Source organism: Tachysurus vachellii, chromosome 19 (assembly GCF_030014155.1).
Source record: "Tachysurus vachellii isolate PV-2020 chromosome 19, HZAU_Pvac_v1, whole genome shotgun sequence".
Classification (NCBI taxonomy): domain Eukaryota; kingdom Metazoa; phylum Chordata; class Actinopteri; order Siluriformes; family Bagridae; genus Tachysurus; species Tachysurus vachellii.
This window is the reverse complement of record NC_083478.1, coordinates 1,759,403-1,776,184: the sequence shown is the minus strand read 5'-3', so window position 1 is coordinate 1,776,184 and position 16,782 is coordinate 1,759,403. Positions and strand designations below refer to the sequence as shown.

The following is a 16,782-nucleotide window of genomic DNA, read 5'->3' as shown; positions in this document are numbered from 1 at the left end:
TGAGCTGACTGTATGATGTGACGAGCACAGACACCATTACAAATGACATCACATACAGACCACCGTCCCAAAATAAATAAATGGCCTAATGGTTAGAGAGTCTGACTCCTAACCCTAAGGTTGTGGGTTCGAGTCTCTGGCCAGCAATACCACGACTGAGGTGCCCTTGAGCAAGGCACCGAACCCCCCGACTGCTCCCCGGGCGCCGCAGCATAAACGGTGCCCACTGCTCCGGGTGTGTGTGTTCACGGTGTGTGTGTGTTCACTGCTGTGTGTGCGCACTTTGGATGGGTTAAATGCAGAGAACGATTTCTGAGTACGGGTCACGGTACTTAGCCGTACGTCACGTCACTCACTACTACTTCTACCAGTCTGTTCAGAAACCTCGATTGGATGTGGATGGATTTAACACTTAGAATCTCAGTGTATTTGCTGTATTTTTAGTAGAACACGTCCACTATAAAAATAAACTTGTGTAACATTAACATATGGAATTTATTAAATTCTCTGTATGTTGTGACAGGAAGCAGGATGTGCGAGCCTGAGGTAAAGGGGGCGGGGCTTTCGGGAAGAGTCAGAGACGTTCAAAACGCTTGTGTGAACGTTTATGATGTGGCTCACCTTCTGTTTCAAGGTGATTTATGAATTCTTAAATATTCATAGACTGCACTTAATATTTTTTTTTTACTATTATTATTAGACGGTGGTATAGATTAAGTTGCATTGCATCTTGTGTTCATGAGCAACACTTGTCTGGACAGAAATTGTCCTTTTTCAGGGAAGGTCACGAAAGGAAAAGCCTCTTACTAACGCTTTAAGAAAGCAGACCAGCAGCACTTCAATTCTAAACACACAAAAGCAGTCAAATCTCTCTCCATTTACCAAACAAATGAAGTTTGCGTTGCGACTCAGCTCAAAATTTATCCTAAGCTCAAAAGCTACCAGGTGAAGATTGCATTCCTAAAGCTCATGTTTTTGTGAGCTTGTAACGATAAGTAACGTTAATAATACAGCGGGACTCTAAAAAAGGCGATGCTGTTTGATGGAGAAGAAATCCAGGACAAATCTGATGTGGATTAAAGTCCAAATTTCCGTGTGCCGATATCTTACTATACCGAGCGAGTAGTAAATCTCTACTAGGACGGATAAATACGTGACGCAAGTCTTTATCGTCTCCAGAGAACGTCTCGCTCATCTAATTAACCTTAAACAAACAAAAAAAAAAAAAAGAGAGACTCTCTGCCTTACATTTAAAGCAGTATGGATGTACCGTTCAACATTTTAATCTGCTGAGCGTCTTTGTGGAGTGTTGAGATGTGGATTATGTAAAGTGCATTAGGATTACAGAACAGTTTCTGTGCAGCACCGTTTTCCTTTCTCCGATTGAACGAGATAAAAAAGTAGATGCCCCTTTTCCACCGAGGCAGTTTGAGTGCTGGTTCGGAGCCTAATTTAGAACCAGTTCTTTCTGTTTCGACAGCCAAAGCACCGGCTCTGAACCAAGTACAGTGGTTCTTAAGTAGCACCAAAACATTGCTGGTCTAGACTTAAGAACCGCTTGTGTCAGGGGCTGTGGGCGGGGCTGTGGGCGGGGCTACTGTTAGTGCATTTGATAATGTACCTTAAGTATACTAATGTTTAATACACTTTTACTTTACCGAGATATGATCAGTTATCAGCACACATGACAGTAAGTAGCTACATGCTAAGGCTAACTTTTTTCTGTGTTAATGATAAAATAACGTTATGTACTTTCTCGATAACAACCTCCGTTTATACAGATTACATGGAGCTGCACGTACACGTTGGATTCGCCGCGTTTGGGTGTTAATGTAGGTTCACAAAGCCATGAGCATTAACAGTAAAGTAACATCCACCATTGTTGATGTGTTTGTGTTTGTCGCTGCTGCGCTAATGTTTCTGTGTGACGTGACACGTATACAGTGACGTCAGACTCGGATCTGTGATGGCTCTTTAGCCGATGGAAAGACAAACCGGTTCTTAGAAGGTTCACCAGTGGAACCAACTTTGAACCAGCACCAGCGCTAGCTCTGAACCAGCACCCGGTTCTTTTTGGTGGAAAAGGGGTATAATTTCTCTGTCGTAATTTACCGCTAAAAATCATAATAAGCTATTAAATTTTTCTTTAATTCTATTCAACACTTTCTTCCATAACCTCCATGTTTTTGGTATTCATTAATACAAATTCACTAACGGTAGCGAAACAAGTAACGCACGTGTGAACGAAAGGAACGAAAGCGCTCTCGCGTACGGCGGATTCTCTACAGGTTTACGTGGCTGTAATTCCTCTTCTTTATACTTTGTCTGCATTCTGATTGTTTTGATGGTAAAACCAGCAGCACGTATCTGAGATGTTAATCATCCTACTCCTGAACACCTCTCGTCCTTTAACTGGGTTTAAGAACCTAAACCATCAGAGTTATAACTGTGTTTCAGCTACAAATGGTTAAATTAAATTAAATTAAAACACTTTTCCTCGATGTGGTACTTGCCTGTTATTGTGTTTCTGTTGACAAATACAGTAGATGGCGTTGGGGTCACTGTATTCTTCATCGCCATCTGAAGACTCGTCTGCATCATTTTGCTTGTCCTGTTCCTCCTCTTCCTGAAGACCACGAGCTGATTTCTGGCTTTCGGTTATCGGTAATAAGCCGGAGGCCATTCGTTCGAAGAGCGAAGAGACGTTTACTTCTGGTTGTAGAAGACCACATGACTCTTCCTCATCTTTATTTACAATCTCAGCGCTCAGATCTGCAGTTCCTTTGCTGTTCTCCTCAGATCTTTGTCGCTTCCTAGCTCGCTCTTGAAGCTCTCGAAGCGTGAGCTCGTCGCTATCTTCGGCTTGATCCGACGCCTCGAGGTCTGATCTGGTCTTTTGTGGTAAACACAGCTGATGAGATGCAGTGATGAAATGATCTGAATCAGACTCTGGTTCTAGTTTTGTCTGGACAGCCCTCTTGCCTCCTCGTGCTTTTTTAGGGGCACTTGACGTAGTATCACCAGGCTTCTTGCCCCGTCCTCGTCCTCGTCCTCTCCCTCTGCCCCTCGGCTGGCGCTGGTTCCGACGCGACGTCGACGTATCCAGGTCCAGGTTCCCGATTTCTTCGATGAATTCCCGTCTGGCTATAGTGCTCCTGCGGAAGCCCCAGGTTTTAGTGGCCTCTTTGGTAGATGGATCATCTAACTGCTGCATCTCCATCTCTATAGAACAGATGATAAATTTACAAAAAGGTTAATTAAAAGGCGCGAGCAGATACAACAAAGGAGGCGTGGCCTCCCCTATTAGAGCCAAAATGGGGCGTGGCCTCCCCGAGCAGATACAGCAAAGGAGGCGTGGCCTCCCCCGAGCAGATACAGCAAAGGAGGCGTGGCCTCCCCGAGCAGATACAGCAAAGGAGGCGTGGCCTCCCCGAGCAGATACAGCAAAGGAGGCGTGGCCTCCCCGAGCAGATACAGCAAAGGAGGCGTGGCCTCCCCGAGCAGAGCCAGCAAAGGAGGCGTGGCCTCCCCGAGCAGAGCCAGCAGAGGAGGCGTGGCCTCCCCGAGCAGATACAGCAGAGGAGGCGTGGCCTCCCCGAGCAGAGCCAGCAAAGGGGGCGTGGCCTCCCTGAGCAGAGCCAGCAAAGGGGGCGTGGCCTCCCTGAGCAGAGCCAGCCAAGGGGGCGTGGCCTCCCTGAGCAGAGCCAGCCAAGGGGGCGTGGCCTCCATGAGCAGAGCCAGCCAAGGGGGCGTGGCCTCTCTGAGCAGAGCCAGCCAAGGGGGCGTGGCCTCCCTGAGCAGAGCCAGCAAAGGGGATAAAATAAAGTTTTATACAGCAGATACAGCAAAGGAGGCGTGGACTCCCTGGTCAGATACAACAAAGGGGGCGTGGCCTCCCTGAGCAGATACAGCAAAGGAGGCGTGGCCTCCCTGAGCAGATACAGCAAAGGGGGCGTGGCCTCATTCCTGAAAACCTCATTATTTCAGTTAAATTTGACACAATGTAGGCCATTATATTATATATTATTATATTATGATATATGAATCAACACCGACAGGTAAACAATCCAAACTTAACTTACTAGCTCAGTCTGTCTCCTTGTGTTTACATTCGTTTTACACACCGGATTTGGATGAACTAACACACACCAAACGTGTTTGTGATGATGATAATTATTGTATTATTAACTATACCGTTACCGTGGGCTCGCGGAGCGCACGTGACCACACTGATGCTAACATGCTAATGTTTACATGACGGATTACCATCGCAAGCAGCTCGGCCGGGGCTCCAAACCGCACGAATACGGCATCTACAGACGTCCCGGCGTTTTCTTTTTAACGTTTATAACGTCGTGTTGACAAACACCGGATCCTTTTCCTTGATAAATTTACACCGACATTCTAAACTCAGGCAAACGGCGCTGCCGAACTTCCACGCGCGCACAAACAAACTTGCAGCGCGTCCATTTTGTGTCATGGAAGCGGAGCGTCTTGTCCATTCTGTACCCAGGAAAATCCCGCCTTCTTCACCAGGGCGTAATACGATTCGCTAGTACCTCAGGAATAAAGCCCGCTGATTGGCCAAAGAGGAGTCTTTCAGATCACCGAGGCAACAGCTGTGTATAAATAGGCGGTCGTTATTAGAAGTAGAACGCTAGTGAGTTCTAATTAAAAATTCAATTAATCAGCATCAGTATTAATCATTTAAAAAGATTAAGTACGTAAATGTCTTGTTTTGTTGTACCGTTAGTAGGTTTTGCTGATTCTGTTTATATGAAAAAAAATACATTTTATCCCCCAAAAAAACGTGTCTTCTGACATTATACATAAAGCTGTTAAAAATATTCACGTGTGAAGTTGTTTAAGAGTTTTTACATGTGGATTCTGCTTTTCCTGAAAATTCAAGATTGTTTTATTGAAATCAACGCTCCTTACAGGGCAACAAGAACATGTCAGATAAAAAAGTAAACATCACAGAAAGAAAAACAAAAACTAAAACTAACAAATTAATCTGAAGAAATAAATTTGAGGTCACAAACATCGATGCATTACTACTGCTTTATCAACAGCACATACAGCAAGGGTTGCCAGATTGAGTCCGATTATCCCCACACCGGTCCAGACTGCAACTAAATCAGATCTTAACCAAATCCCGGTTATTTTGCGATATTAATAAATATACAAACAGCAGCCCAATGTGTTCTGAGTTTATAAATAAAGAAGCTTTAAGGACACTTAAAACTCAAAAAACAAACTGATTATTATATACAAGGGTTTTATTGTGCTACTGTGTAATACGGCGGCTCATCCGGGTCTTCGTTGCAGAGAAGCGTCGCCTTCTGTAGTCTTTTTTTTTTTATTATAGAATAACGTGTATAAGGAAGCGTGTGTTAAGCAGCAGTCACGTCGTTCATCATCATGGAGGAGAGAAAATGGTGTGGGTTTTGTTGTGGTGTATTTCTAGAGGAAAAAGTAGTGTTCCAGTCAACAGACATCCTTAAGCAGGAGTTTGATTGAGAAACCAAAAAAAAAGTTCAGGTGTATTATGCTATTACGCTACAATAAGTGTTGATAACATGTTGAGACTTTGCCCCTTGCATATTGTACATAAATTTGGTGCAAAACAAATTTAAGGACATGGATATGAACATTATCCATTACCACGTGCAAACACTTTCCTTGTATCCCGCCCCCCAAAAAAAAGCATCTTATTGAGACCACATTTAGCTTTCAACCTCATGAATAGCAGCAGCTTTATTGTGGAAAGGGTGAATTTAGGAATTGTTGTGAAATTTATAAATACTGTAGTCTGTGATGCTCGTTCACCACGATCGTCTTCATCTGCTTCTACCTCCTAGCAGTCTTCTTCCTTCCTCTTTTCGTCCACTCTTCTTCGGAATCGGACGTTTCGCTGTCGGACGGAGATTCCGACTCTCGGTCCTCCTTCGTGTCCCCGGCGTGCGAAGCGGAGCTTTTCCTCACTCGTTTTCTCGCTCGCCTTGCTGTAACGGAGGGTTTAGCCGCGTTCTGGTCGCCTTCCGCTGGAGTGCCGTCACCACAGTGGTGCTTCAGCAGGTGGTTCTTGAGGCTGACGTTGTGATTGAAACACTTCCCGCACTGTTCGCACATGAACGGCCTCTCGCCGGTGTGCAGACGCATGTGTGATTTGAGGTGTCCGTCCTGCGTAAAGGAACGCTTGCAGATGTCGCACGTGTACGGTTTTTCTCCGGAGTGTACTCGCATGTGTCTCTCATAGCTGGCAAGATCGCCAAATCTTCGTTTGCACTTGTCGCAGACGTGTTTCTTTTCGCCTCGGTGGCTTCGTAGGTGTTGATTGCGAGCGACAAAGTCCTGGAACTTCTCCGGACAGTCCGGGCAGATGTAAGGCAGCGACTCTTCGCTGTGAGTCGTCTCGTGCTTCAGCTTGGACTCTTTCGTTTGGAATGGAGTCATGCAGTATTTACAAAAATGTGTGTAGTCTCCGTGAAGTCGCCTGTAGTGCACTTTTTGTCCGGTTTCTGTAAAAAAGCGCTTGCGACACAAGTGACACGCAAACGGCTTGATCTTGTACTCGCACACGTGCTCTCGTGGCTCTTTGTTAGGGTTTGTTGGCATCCTGATGGTTTTGTGGCAATCTTCACACACTCTGTTTTCGGATGGGATTTCTTTTGCACCGTGCTCCTTCATGGCGTGCTTATGAAAACTTGTTATGTCGCTGAAATGAACAGAGAAGTCTTTAAATGTGCTGTTTTCGGCCGCTGTGTCCCCGACGCCGCACCCTACGCAACCGAAGATCCTTTTGTGTCTCCGAACCGAACAGATCACCTTGGCTACGCATGTACAATCTATACACCAAATAATCGGTTTGATGGTGTTCTGAAATGGTCTCAGCACCACGATCCTTCTGCCGTAATCCGTGTCAGTGGATTCCTCGCCCAAGTCGTCCGAAGGATCGGCGGAAATCGTATCCTCGTCGTCTTCCGAATTCTCTTCTGATTCGTCTTCGTCATCGTCGTCTTCTCTCGGTAGCTCGGAGCTCCTCGCTCGGCCGGTCTCGTCGATCAGCAGCGCTTCCTTTTCGTTCTGTAACCCGAAAGCTTTGAGGCGAGTCAGATCTTCTGTCTCGTCTTTAACGGTCACGACGTCATCGCGATTCACGATTACAGCCTCACTCGTATCTGTGGAAGCGCATTCCTCGTGTGTCTCCATGAGGAGGCTCGGCTGCTCCTCGTCCGTCACCTCGTCACAGTCTTCCGGTTCCTCTTTCACTATAACGCTTGAAATGGTCTCGCTGTCTCTCTCGTCTTGCGCGGCGACGTTTCTAAGCTCGACTCTACTGCGTCCTTTGTGCGGAGTCGCAGATACCGAAGAGTCATCAGCCACCTGAGTGGGTTTGTCTTCATACGACGATATTAAAGGTGTATCAGCTACCTGAGTGACAAATAAAAAAAACAACAACAAGGTTTTATATAATCCCTTCATATAACCACTTAAAATAACTGGTAAATAGCTTGCTTTGCTAATCTACCAACACAATCTTGTGCTCTGAGAAAAACACACCTTCTCTTTTGGCTTCTCAGCTTGTCTAGAGGTCCACAGTCTGTAGTTTGAGCAGGACAGACACTCTTGTCCAAGTGACAGACTCCCTCCTTTGCCTATTCCTCGAATACGGCACTCGCTGGAGCACTCCAAACAGCGGAACATCAGGAGCACCAAAACCTCCTTGCTCAGGATCGCATAACTGCTCCTAGAATATATAAAACATACAACGTGGAAAAACCAGGCAGATACGAGGTGGAGGACGTTCTAATACGTTAGCGTTTCTATAGCAACGGCTCGTTGAGTAGATGGCTAAGTTTTCTTTTAACGTTTATGGAAGAAGTCACATCTCCTGATGTAGTAGAATAAAAGCGGTCGGGACATCGCTCCGTCCTGTTTTTGATGATATTCCAGAGTCTTTGATGTGTTGTATGTATTCACGTCACCTGCTTTATAATGTATTTAGTACTTTTTGTTTAGATATTGCCTTTTGTTTTTTTGTTTAGTTACCATAGATTACGTCAGATTTGTTTGGGAGAGGAGAACCATGTGTTTGTCCTCCCACTCATATTGCATCTAAAGTCCTTTTGTGAAGAACTCTGAGTTTCTGCTTTACTAAAAGGTGTTTTTGTGTTGTAAATGGCAAGAACCGAAAACCTCGTTGTATCGGATGAAGCTTGTTAGTGGCGACTATCTTCTGGAGGAATCGTTGTGTCTTCATTTGTGGTCTTCACCTGTGGATTAATTCTATTTTCTTTTGACGTTGGATCTGAGTGTTGATAACGTTACTGCTATTGCGTTGGCCTCTTGGCGGCGTTGAGGACAGCAGGCCTATGGACAGCATTCCAGTTTGCTTTGTCGTGTCTTTGCGATGTGGAATTGTGGATCTAATAATTGCTCCGGACTCGAGTATTGCTCTGGACTTTGAACTCTAAACATTATCATCTAAACTCACCATATAACAATGTTTTGTACTTAATTGATATGAAGGTGATTTCTAGGTATTTGTTGTTTTCTTTTAATATGTTTGGGAGCGTATGTGGGATAAATAAAATAGGATAAAAAGATCATTTGTTTTGTGAAAAGGTTATTTAACAGTGCGGCTCGATTATCTGTTGAATTCCCTCAGAGTAACATCTATATTGAGAGTGTGTACAATACATAAAGACACGTACTCGGATAAGCTGCTGTATCCGTCATCGTCGAAAGCGGTCGGCCTCGGGTCTGAAAAATGAAACGTAAAAAAAATAAAAGATTTACTAAAAACACTAAAATGATTTCAGGACAGAAATAAACTAACTCTAATTACTGCTAAGTATTAATTTGACATTAAAGCGATTTCCCAAATAATCACGCCGTATGGAGAGTGAACGTAAAGATAAAATTCCTTCTGACCTTTTCCGTGTCCCTGTGAACCGGCCAGCGGTTTATCCACCATACTGCTCGTTAATTCCTGTCATGTTGAAATCATAAAATTTCGAGCAATACGGTGAAAACAATTGTGACAAAATGCTTCAGTCTTATTGTTCTGAATGTGACCGCACTTACGATCTCGATCTCCACCGGCGCCGGAATGTCGTCGTCTGAAATGCAGCTCCCGCTGTATGTGGAAGAGAATTAAAAGGAATCGAAACTGTTATACAGTCTGGAGCCACCGTTACTCATTAGTGCAATAGAAGACATAACAGCATTGGTGAAGCCTCGAATCTGATCAGCATCTAATAAATTATAGTTTCTAGAACACGGTTAATTTACAGAGAACTGTACAGCGAATATAATCACAATCTAAACTGTGGTTTTGGGGCAAATATATGCAAGATGTTCTCTGATGTTTTCGATTGTAGACCCCTAGCGTACTAAATAATATATATATAGCTAGATAATATTTTGGGGAAGTCATGGCCTAATGGTTAGCGAGTTTGACTCCTAACCCTAAGGTTGTGGGTTCCAGTCTCAGGCTGGCAATACCACGACTGAGGTGCCCTTGAGCAAAGCACCGAATCCCCCCAACGGCTCCCCGGGCGTCGCAGCATAAATGGCTGCCCACTGCTCCGGGTGTGTGTTCAGGGTGTCTTTGTGTGTTCACTGCTGTGTGTGCGCACTTTGGATGGGTTAAATGCAGAGAACAAATTCTGAGTATGGGTCACCGTACTTAGCCGTACGTCACGTCACATATAGAATAGTATTTAAGTAATCTGCACTGCACATTAATTTAACCTTAAGATAAAAACAATCCTGCAATAATAACCAGTGTATAAAATGCATACATTTACATACAAGTCTAATATTAACCTTGAATTTTTGCACCATATTAATCTTTGTATAATACTAAACTTTGTGTTTTATATTATTTATGTTCTGTAAATCCGCTTCGAGACGTCGTCCGTCGTTATAAAAGCGATATACAAATAAAATTGAACTGAATAAAAAGGGGAGTATAAACTTTTAGGCACAAACGTTTACGTCTGACTGCTGATGCGATGTTACTAAAGATCACTTCACTAAATATTTCGTTTGGTTTTCCGTTTCGTTTGTAACGATTTGGAAGCGAACGACTAAATGATCGAACGAACACTACTCACCTAAGAGAAGGTTCTTGGGCTGTAACGGACGTCCTCTCGTGATCTCTTGCTGTCTCTGAACTGCATTCATAGCTACAGAAATAATTGACGGCTCATTAACATCGAGGTGTTAGTCGATATATTTCTACTAACATACGTTTTTCACATATTCAGAGAATGTTTTAAAGACCTCCTTATGATTCCAACAGGTGTGTCTTAGCTTGAAGTCAGAAACTCATCATTACAAGCACACTATGTTATAAGTCAGTGATGCAGGCGAAAGTTTTGACACCCCCTATGTAAACAAACGTATGCGCCCCCACCACGTATGTGTACGTGTTTGACCACAAGCCTAGACTTTCCTCTTTAACATTAGGTTCCTGACAGCTATCTATGATACATCTAGATCGTCTAAAAGGCTGCTATGGTATAAAACGTACACCTAAAAGTTTTGGCACCCCTTCTGACAAGAAAGCGCGCGCGCGCGCCTCTACGCCAGCTGAGGTAAACATTCCCGAGCTAGCTTTAGCCTGCTAGCAACAAACCGTGACTTTTAGCATCCATAACGCATTTTTTTTCTTAGCGACCAAGCTATAATATTAGGTCATATCTGTATATATTCCCTTATATCCCTTATAAACGAATCTTATCTTCTTTACTGCTCGTAACTCGCGTATTATTCACATTATCTCCTTGCTAATGCTATCTAGCTAAGTGACAATAACAAAGTTAGCACGGAAAGGTTAATATCTGATAAACAAGAATGTAACGTAAAGAAAGACTTGCCAATGGATGCATTTTATTGCAAACTGCATCACCGCAGAGGTTTGTTTCGGCACAATTTACCTATCCAGGAGGAACCTGGCGAGTTGGGCGTCTGTTTTCAGGCCTTTCTGTTCTTTCAGAGCTCTCCATCGGTCAAACGCTGTTCCTACACTAACTCTGGTTTTACTCCTAAACGCATCGTACAGCTTTTTAGATAGGTACTGGACTGGCTTTGGCTTTACCACTTCGTTACTAATAACTTCAAGCTCATCCATATTCAAGACGTGAATATGGAGAACTTTTTACGCCTTGGTTATTCAAATACAGATGTGTCGAGACTTTGAATCGACTCTTTTAAGTGAAAGCTCAGAGTCGACTCGCGTGCCTGGGACATGGTTTGTTCTTGGCATCAGTAGATCTGTTTTTCGGTAAATGTATAAAATGTCACGACTTCTTTCCTCGTGTGCTGTAGAAGATACACGTCACAATCACAATACAAATATCTCGTTCAGGGACAGAAAAATGAATGAACCGCTTGGTAGACGAAAGAGTCTATGTGCCGAGTCAGATGATTTGACTCAGTCATGTAAAAAGCAGTTCATTGTATTAAAGTCGGTGTGCACGATGTTTGAAATCGTTTGAAATCACTAAAACAAACCCAAATGGGTGTCACCCTTGTTTTGATAGCTGGATATGTGTCTTTATCATAGCTGAAGGAAAGAAAAACAAACAAAACACAAAGCAAAACCAACATTACTCACTTATCAAGAAGGAAAAAAGCGACCTCGGCGTCCCATCGCAAGCCTTCCCGCTCCTTCAGCCCTCTCCAGCGTTGGAAAGCTGATCCTAAATTTACACGAGTCTTGCTTCTTGCCTGATCGTAAGCCTTTTTTTTTCTCCTCTCGTTTGAATCCGCCATGTTTCACTCGCTTTCGGCTAATGCCGCACATGCGCACTGAACACTCTCTCCGGCAGCATATCGATAACACACGCCCCTTTCTGCTGATTGGCTACACGTTTGTTTTGTTAGTCGGCCCGACTCAAACATCGTGCCAATTCAAAGCTCAAAAATGCTACTAAACCAAGCCCAATATAATAAATTAGTTAATAATAACCATTCTCAAGCAAGTTCTCATTTCACTGATCATTTTCAATTCCATTCATTTTTTAGAACAATGATCTCTTAAAGGTGGGGTGCACGATGTTTGAAAAATGCTTCAGAAAACTGAGTCGGGCCGACAAACAAAACAAACGTGTAGCCAATGAGCAGAAAGCGATTGAAAGAGTGACATGGCGGATACCTGCAGTTACCTCTGCCTCGGGTTCTAGGTGTTGAACGTCGTCTTCCGCGTGAAACGGAGCTAAACCTTTCACGGTACAACACACAGTACTACAAAAACACATCTGTATTACCATAGTACTACTCATTGTGTTCATTTATTGATAAAAATATCCCCTCGGCCAGCCGCCCCAACAGGTTCCGCCATAATAGTTGCCTGGGTTACGTATGTATGTGTGGGGCGGAGCTACTGTATCAAAACAGGGGTGACACCCATTTTGGTTAGGGGCGTGTTTGTTTTGGTGATTTTAAATGTCAACATTGAAGGCATGTTTTGTGGGACACATGATGAAATAAATAATAAATAACACCGATAATGACAGATATATAGACGCAAATGTATTCAGGTTTTCTACCACTGAATACTATAAATGGATAAAAGTATAACATGATCTTTAAAAAATATTTTATAAAATTGCACCAGTTAACAAACTGCTATGGATTAAGCTGAATAAAATGATGTTGTAGAAAAATAATCATCTCTGGTGTAATAACAGTAACTCCACTTTATCAGACATCAATATATTTTAAATAACCGAGTTCATCATATTTAGACAGTGAAATAAAACACATACCTAAAACAAAATATTCAATGCATTAGCTCAAGTTTCACTTCTATTATTTTCAGATTTATACACATACCTTTCTGAGTCCATGTCAGAGTCTGCATTCTGCTTGACTGTCCAAACCTGAATAGCTGAAAGAGAAAATGAATCATTAGGAATTATACTGAATTATACTGAAGGAAGAGCAGAAATGCAATTTATAAGGGACAATCATACATCTGTTTTCCTCTATAAGACTGAAAGCTCTAAGTTATGCAAGGATCAATGACAGCGTCTCAGTGACAGTGTCATTGCTCTATAAAAAAAAAAGACAGCAATGACATCAGCTGCTGTGTATTTTTACAGATGACTGAGATTTCTTAATACTGTTTTTATGTGTCTATACAGATCGGTATATGCCACAGCATGCTGTAACCGAGAGTCATAACAGCAACAGAGGGTGTAATCTCTGGGTGGGAAGGGATTGCCAATTTTGCGAGTCTGTAAGCTCATGTATGTGGAAGAGGGCAGATAACACGTTCCTCGGTGTGTTACACTGCCATGTTATGTAGCATGATGAGCTGAATGAAAAGATTATTATTAGCCTAGTGGTTAAGGTGTTGGGCTACTGATCGGGAAGTCATGAGTTCGAATCCCTGGTCCACTAAGCTGCTACCGCAGGAACCCTGAGCAAGGCTATACAATAAATTTATATATACAATAAATTGTAAGTCACTCTGGATAAGTAAATGTATGATTGGAGGAAAGCTGGCTGGTGAGTGGGAATCGGGCCAAATGAGGAGATATTTCATGAAATGGAAATATAGTTTATGCCTAAAGAAAGAACAAACATTTCAAATGCAGAATTAGTGCTCTCTGTTATTTACCTTTACTTCGTCTGTAGATTTTCGGAGGATTGACTTGCACACTTATGTTGACAGTGTCGCGCACCTTTTCGTACTGGCACCCGATACTTCTGATTGATGGCTAAAATGCAAAACACATGACATCAGAAATGAAACCTGCAACAGACCACATTTAAAATTTAAGTGTATTTGCTAAATTCATTTAAGTTACTTACTGTTACTGACGGAGGAGCGCCGACCGTGTACAAAGACGGAACTGCGTTCTCAATCAACCTGAGGTAACTAGTTATCCCGGCGTTAAACAGCCCCAAGTTATTAAAGGAGTCATCCGAAAAGTGTCGGTCACATATCCGAGAACTTGAACGAATCCCGCTCTCTTCAAGATGAGCAAACTCCAGCCATCTCTTTCGCAGCCAAGGATCAGTCGGGAAAGTAAACAACGTGCGGGGAGAAGAGCAGCCAAAAACACAGCGCCGGACCATTTCTGCTGCAGACTAGCAGTTTCTGCAAAACATATTTGTCATTTATTACACACAACAATTCACTCTTCTTACTGAAACAACAAACTGTAAAGTGAAGCTAAACTTATCGCCAAAATCAATCAGAGCCGTTAAAGGTGTATCAAACTTTAGAACCTTTAACACCTCACAGGTACGTCTCTATAAACAGAGCTGCAACACAATAAAACATTTAAAACTGGTATAAAGTAATGTGTTTATTTACATTTAAGAATAATTACAGTTGAACTACAAATATCACCCAAGAATTAACTATTCATTTATTTATTTGTATGTGTGTGTAATATATAATATATTATATTATTATAATATTATAATATATTATAATAAATAAACAAACCAAATAAAACTAAACTAAAACTTTTGCATGTCAATATATATATATATATATATATAAAATGCCATGCAAAAGTTTTAGTTTAGTTTTATTTGGTTTGTTTATTTATTAATATTATTATTGTTGTTGTTGTTGTTAACAATAATAATAACAACAACGATAATAATAACAACAACATTAATAATGTTGTTATTATTGTCGTTGTTGTTATTGTTATTATTAATAATAATAATATGAGAAAGAAGAAGAAAAACTTGTTATTTAATTAGAAGTAAATAAGTTAATAATATTTTATTCATACTAATAAAAATAATTCACATGTTACAGTTTTTCTGGTTGCCTGGAGATCTTTACTGCCTCAGTTAAAGTGTTAAAGTGTAAATGCATTTCCGTTTAAAACCGGAAGTCGGTGTCAAAAATCAGCTACATTTCATTTGTGTAAATTGACGACGTCGCAAATCCTGAGCCAACACTTAGATACATGGATCATTACCTCACGCCTGAACACCACTGAACACCACTGAACACCACGTCCACATCAACAGCAGTCGGTTTCCCTCACCACAACAACAACACAGAGACAGACATTGACTCCGCCCCCTTCTGTGCGTCATCAGGCTGCGACACCTGCGTGAGAAACGTGTCTAATACAACAAACTTACAATAAAAGTTCGGCAGTTTTAATATTCATATATTTTAGATTTTTTTTATTCGCAAAAAAAGTATTTAGTCAGCCACCGATTGTGCAAGTTCTCCCAGTTAAAACGATGATAGAGACCTGTAATTGTCGTCACAAGACCAAAGAGCTGCCCCCCCACCACCTTGGTGCAGAACAGAGAAGAGTCTTGTAGTAAACTTACCTCTTACCCTGAGAGATGGTGGGACCAGTGGAGCAGTGCTGTAGATCTGAGGGTGTGAGGTGCAGTGTGAGGAGTGATGAGGGCTTTGAGGTAAGAGTCCATTTTTGACTTTGTAGGCCAGCATCAGTGTTTTGAATCTGATGTGTTCGGCTACAGGAGCCAGTGGAGGAACGCAGCAGTGTGGTGGTGTGGAGAACTTAGGCAGGTTGAAAACAAGTCACACAGCTGATCAGTTTGAAGCAGAAAAAATTGAAAAGCATAAGGATCGTGATGGCTATTAAGGTCAAAGCATCTCTGAAACGGCGGATCTTGTCGGCTGTTCCGAGGTCGTAGTGCTTAGTATATACTAATTTTGCTCTGCATTCTTGTGATTGATGCACATCGATCCTAATTCATTTCTGGGTGTATTTTTCTTTCAGCAAGAAATCTTGAACGTGACTTCCAACGAAAAATGTGGCTCGAAGAAGAGAAGCAGATCCAGGCCCAGAAAAACCACCACCGGTACGCTGAAGGACAACCATGCAGCTGTTTTTGAGATATCATGATATCTGTCTTACATTTACAGCATTTAGTAGATGCTCTAATCCATACACCAGCTCATATTATACAACTGAGGGCTAAGGGCCTCGCTTGAAGGGCCCAGCACTGGTAGCTTGGTGGCCCTGGGATTTGAACTCACAACCTTTTGATCAGTACTCCAACACCTTAACCACTAAGCTACCACATCCCTGTAAGGTAGCCCAGTTTGTCTGGTTAATCAGTAATATAACATCGACATTATCACTGACTCCTTGCAGTAAGAGCTGAAATGTAATGATGTCATCATGATCTTTAGCTTGGCTGCTTTCAGTGTTCCAACGAGTGTCTCGAAGAGGTTGACGCGCGTATCATCGTCGAACAGGACACAGAATTTGACACTGATTTTACAATCTGCATTTCTGCTGCCAAGTCCACGATTCTCATTCACAAGGAGTGTGACGTCATGATCTATGAATAGTGTGAAGTGAAAAACACTTTTATTATTATACATGTCAAGTAATGTTGATTGAAAACAAAAACACTCGCTTGGTTAACAACCGTTGCTCACTGCTCAGAGATTGGCCATGAGCTCTAGTTCTAGATCCAGGTGTAATGGATACGTCACCGAACCATTAGGTGGAAATGATGCTGCTATTTCAAAGTAAACAAAACTCCACTAGGGGCAGAATAGAGCAATAAGAGTTTATGACTAGAGTTTACACCCTCTGTGTATAGATTTGTTAAATCATAACTAATTTAATCTTTATTGTAGCTTTAATGATCACAAATAATTTGTTTTTAAAAAGTCCTTATGGAATATTAATGTGCACATGACATCATCAGAATACCCATAATGCAACTCTTTTTAGTAAGCCAAGCATTTTGATATGTATCATGGGGATGTGGTAGTTCAGTGGTTAAGGTGTTGGG

At 42.2% G+C, this 16,782-nt stretch overlaps 2 protein-coding genes and 1 pseudogene across 6 annotated transcripts in view; all 3 read right to left on the bottom strand.

Moving 5' to 3' along the window:
- si:ch73-181d5.4 (death-inducer obliterator 1) overlaps positions 1 to 4,470 on the bottom strand; it is a 29,759-nt gene extending 25,289 nt beyond the window's left edge. The window contains exons 1-2 of one of the 2 annotated variants that reach the window (XM_060893440.1): positions 4,083 to 4,470; positions 2,514 to 3,222 (exon numbers count right to left, since the gene is read on the bottom strand). In XM_060893440.1, coding sequence (XP_060749423.1) covers positions 2,514 to 3,220 — 707 coding nt within the window. In that variant the 5' untranslated portion in view covers positions 3,221 to 3,222; positions 4,083 to 4,470. The remainder of the gene's footprint in view (positions 1 to 2,513; positions 3,223 to 4,082) is intronic. The other variant, XM_060893441.1, reaches the window with a different exon arrangement.
- Positions 4,471 to 5,047: 577 nt separating this feature from the next.
- LOC132861994 (zinc finger protein 235-like) lies at positions 5,048 to 15,069 on the bottom strand. 4 transcript variants are annotated; one of them, XM_060893788.1, is made up of 10 exons: positions 14,967 to 15,069; positions 13,834 to 14,122; positions 13,640 to 13,739; positions 12,850 to 12,904; positions 10,125 to 10,196; positions 9,091 to 9,142; positions 8,938 to 8,995; positions 8,718 to 8,766; positions 7,564 to 7,750; positions 5,048 to 7,434 (listed from the first exon to the last, which is right to left on the bottom strand). In XM_060893788.1, exons 2-10 carry the CDS (start codon positions 14,098 to 14,100, stop codon positions 5,851 to 5,853), a joined length of 2,424 nt encoding a protein of 807 aa, XP_060749771.1. In that variant the 5' UTR covers positions 14,101 to 14,122; positions 14,967 to 15,069; the 3' UTR covers positions 5,048 to 5,850. The 4 variants fall into 4 exon arrangements, with proteins under 4 accessions (XP_060749771.1, XP_060749773.1, XP_060749772.1 ...); XM_060893790.1 differs by lacking the exons at positions 12,850 to 12,904; positions 13,640 to 13,739; positions 13,834 to 14,122; positions 14,967 to 15,069 and adding an exon at positions 11,630 to 11,855; XM_060893789.1 differs by lacking the exons at positions 12,850 to 12,904; positions 13,640 to 13,739; positions 13,834 to 14,122; positions 14,967 to 15,069 and adding an exon at positions 10,950 to 11,221.
- LOC132862470 (costars family protein ABRACL-like) lies at positions 14,264 to 16,495 on the bottom strand (annotated as a pseudogene).
- Positions 16,496 to 16,782: the final 287 nt, after the last annotated feature.

Excerpts from the sequence above, each read along its gene's own strand:
- LOC132861994 (XM_060893788.1), bottom strand. The coding sequence starts at position 14,100 with ATGGTCCGGCGCTGTGTTTTTGGCTGCTCTTCTCCCCGCACGTTGTTT. Across the intron at positions 12,905-13,639 it reads AATCTACAGACGAAGTAAAG|CTATTCAGGTTTGGACAGTC; the intron begins GTAAATAACAGA and ends TTTCTCTTTCAG. Across the intron at positions 9,143-10,124 it reads GCCCAAGAACCTTCTCTTAG|CGGGAGCTGCATTTCAGACG; the intron begins GTGAGTAGTGTT and ends TTCCACATACAG.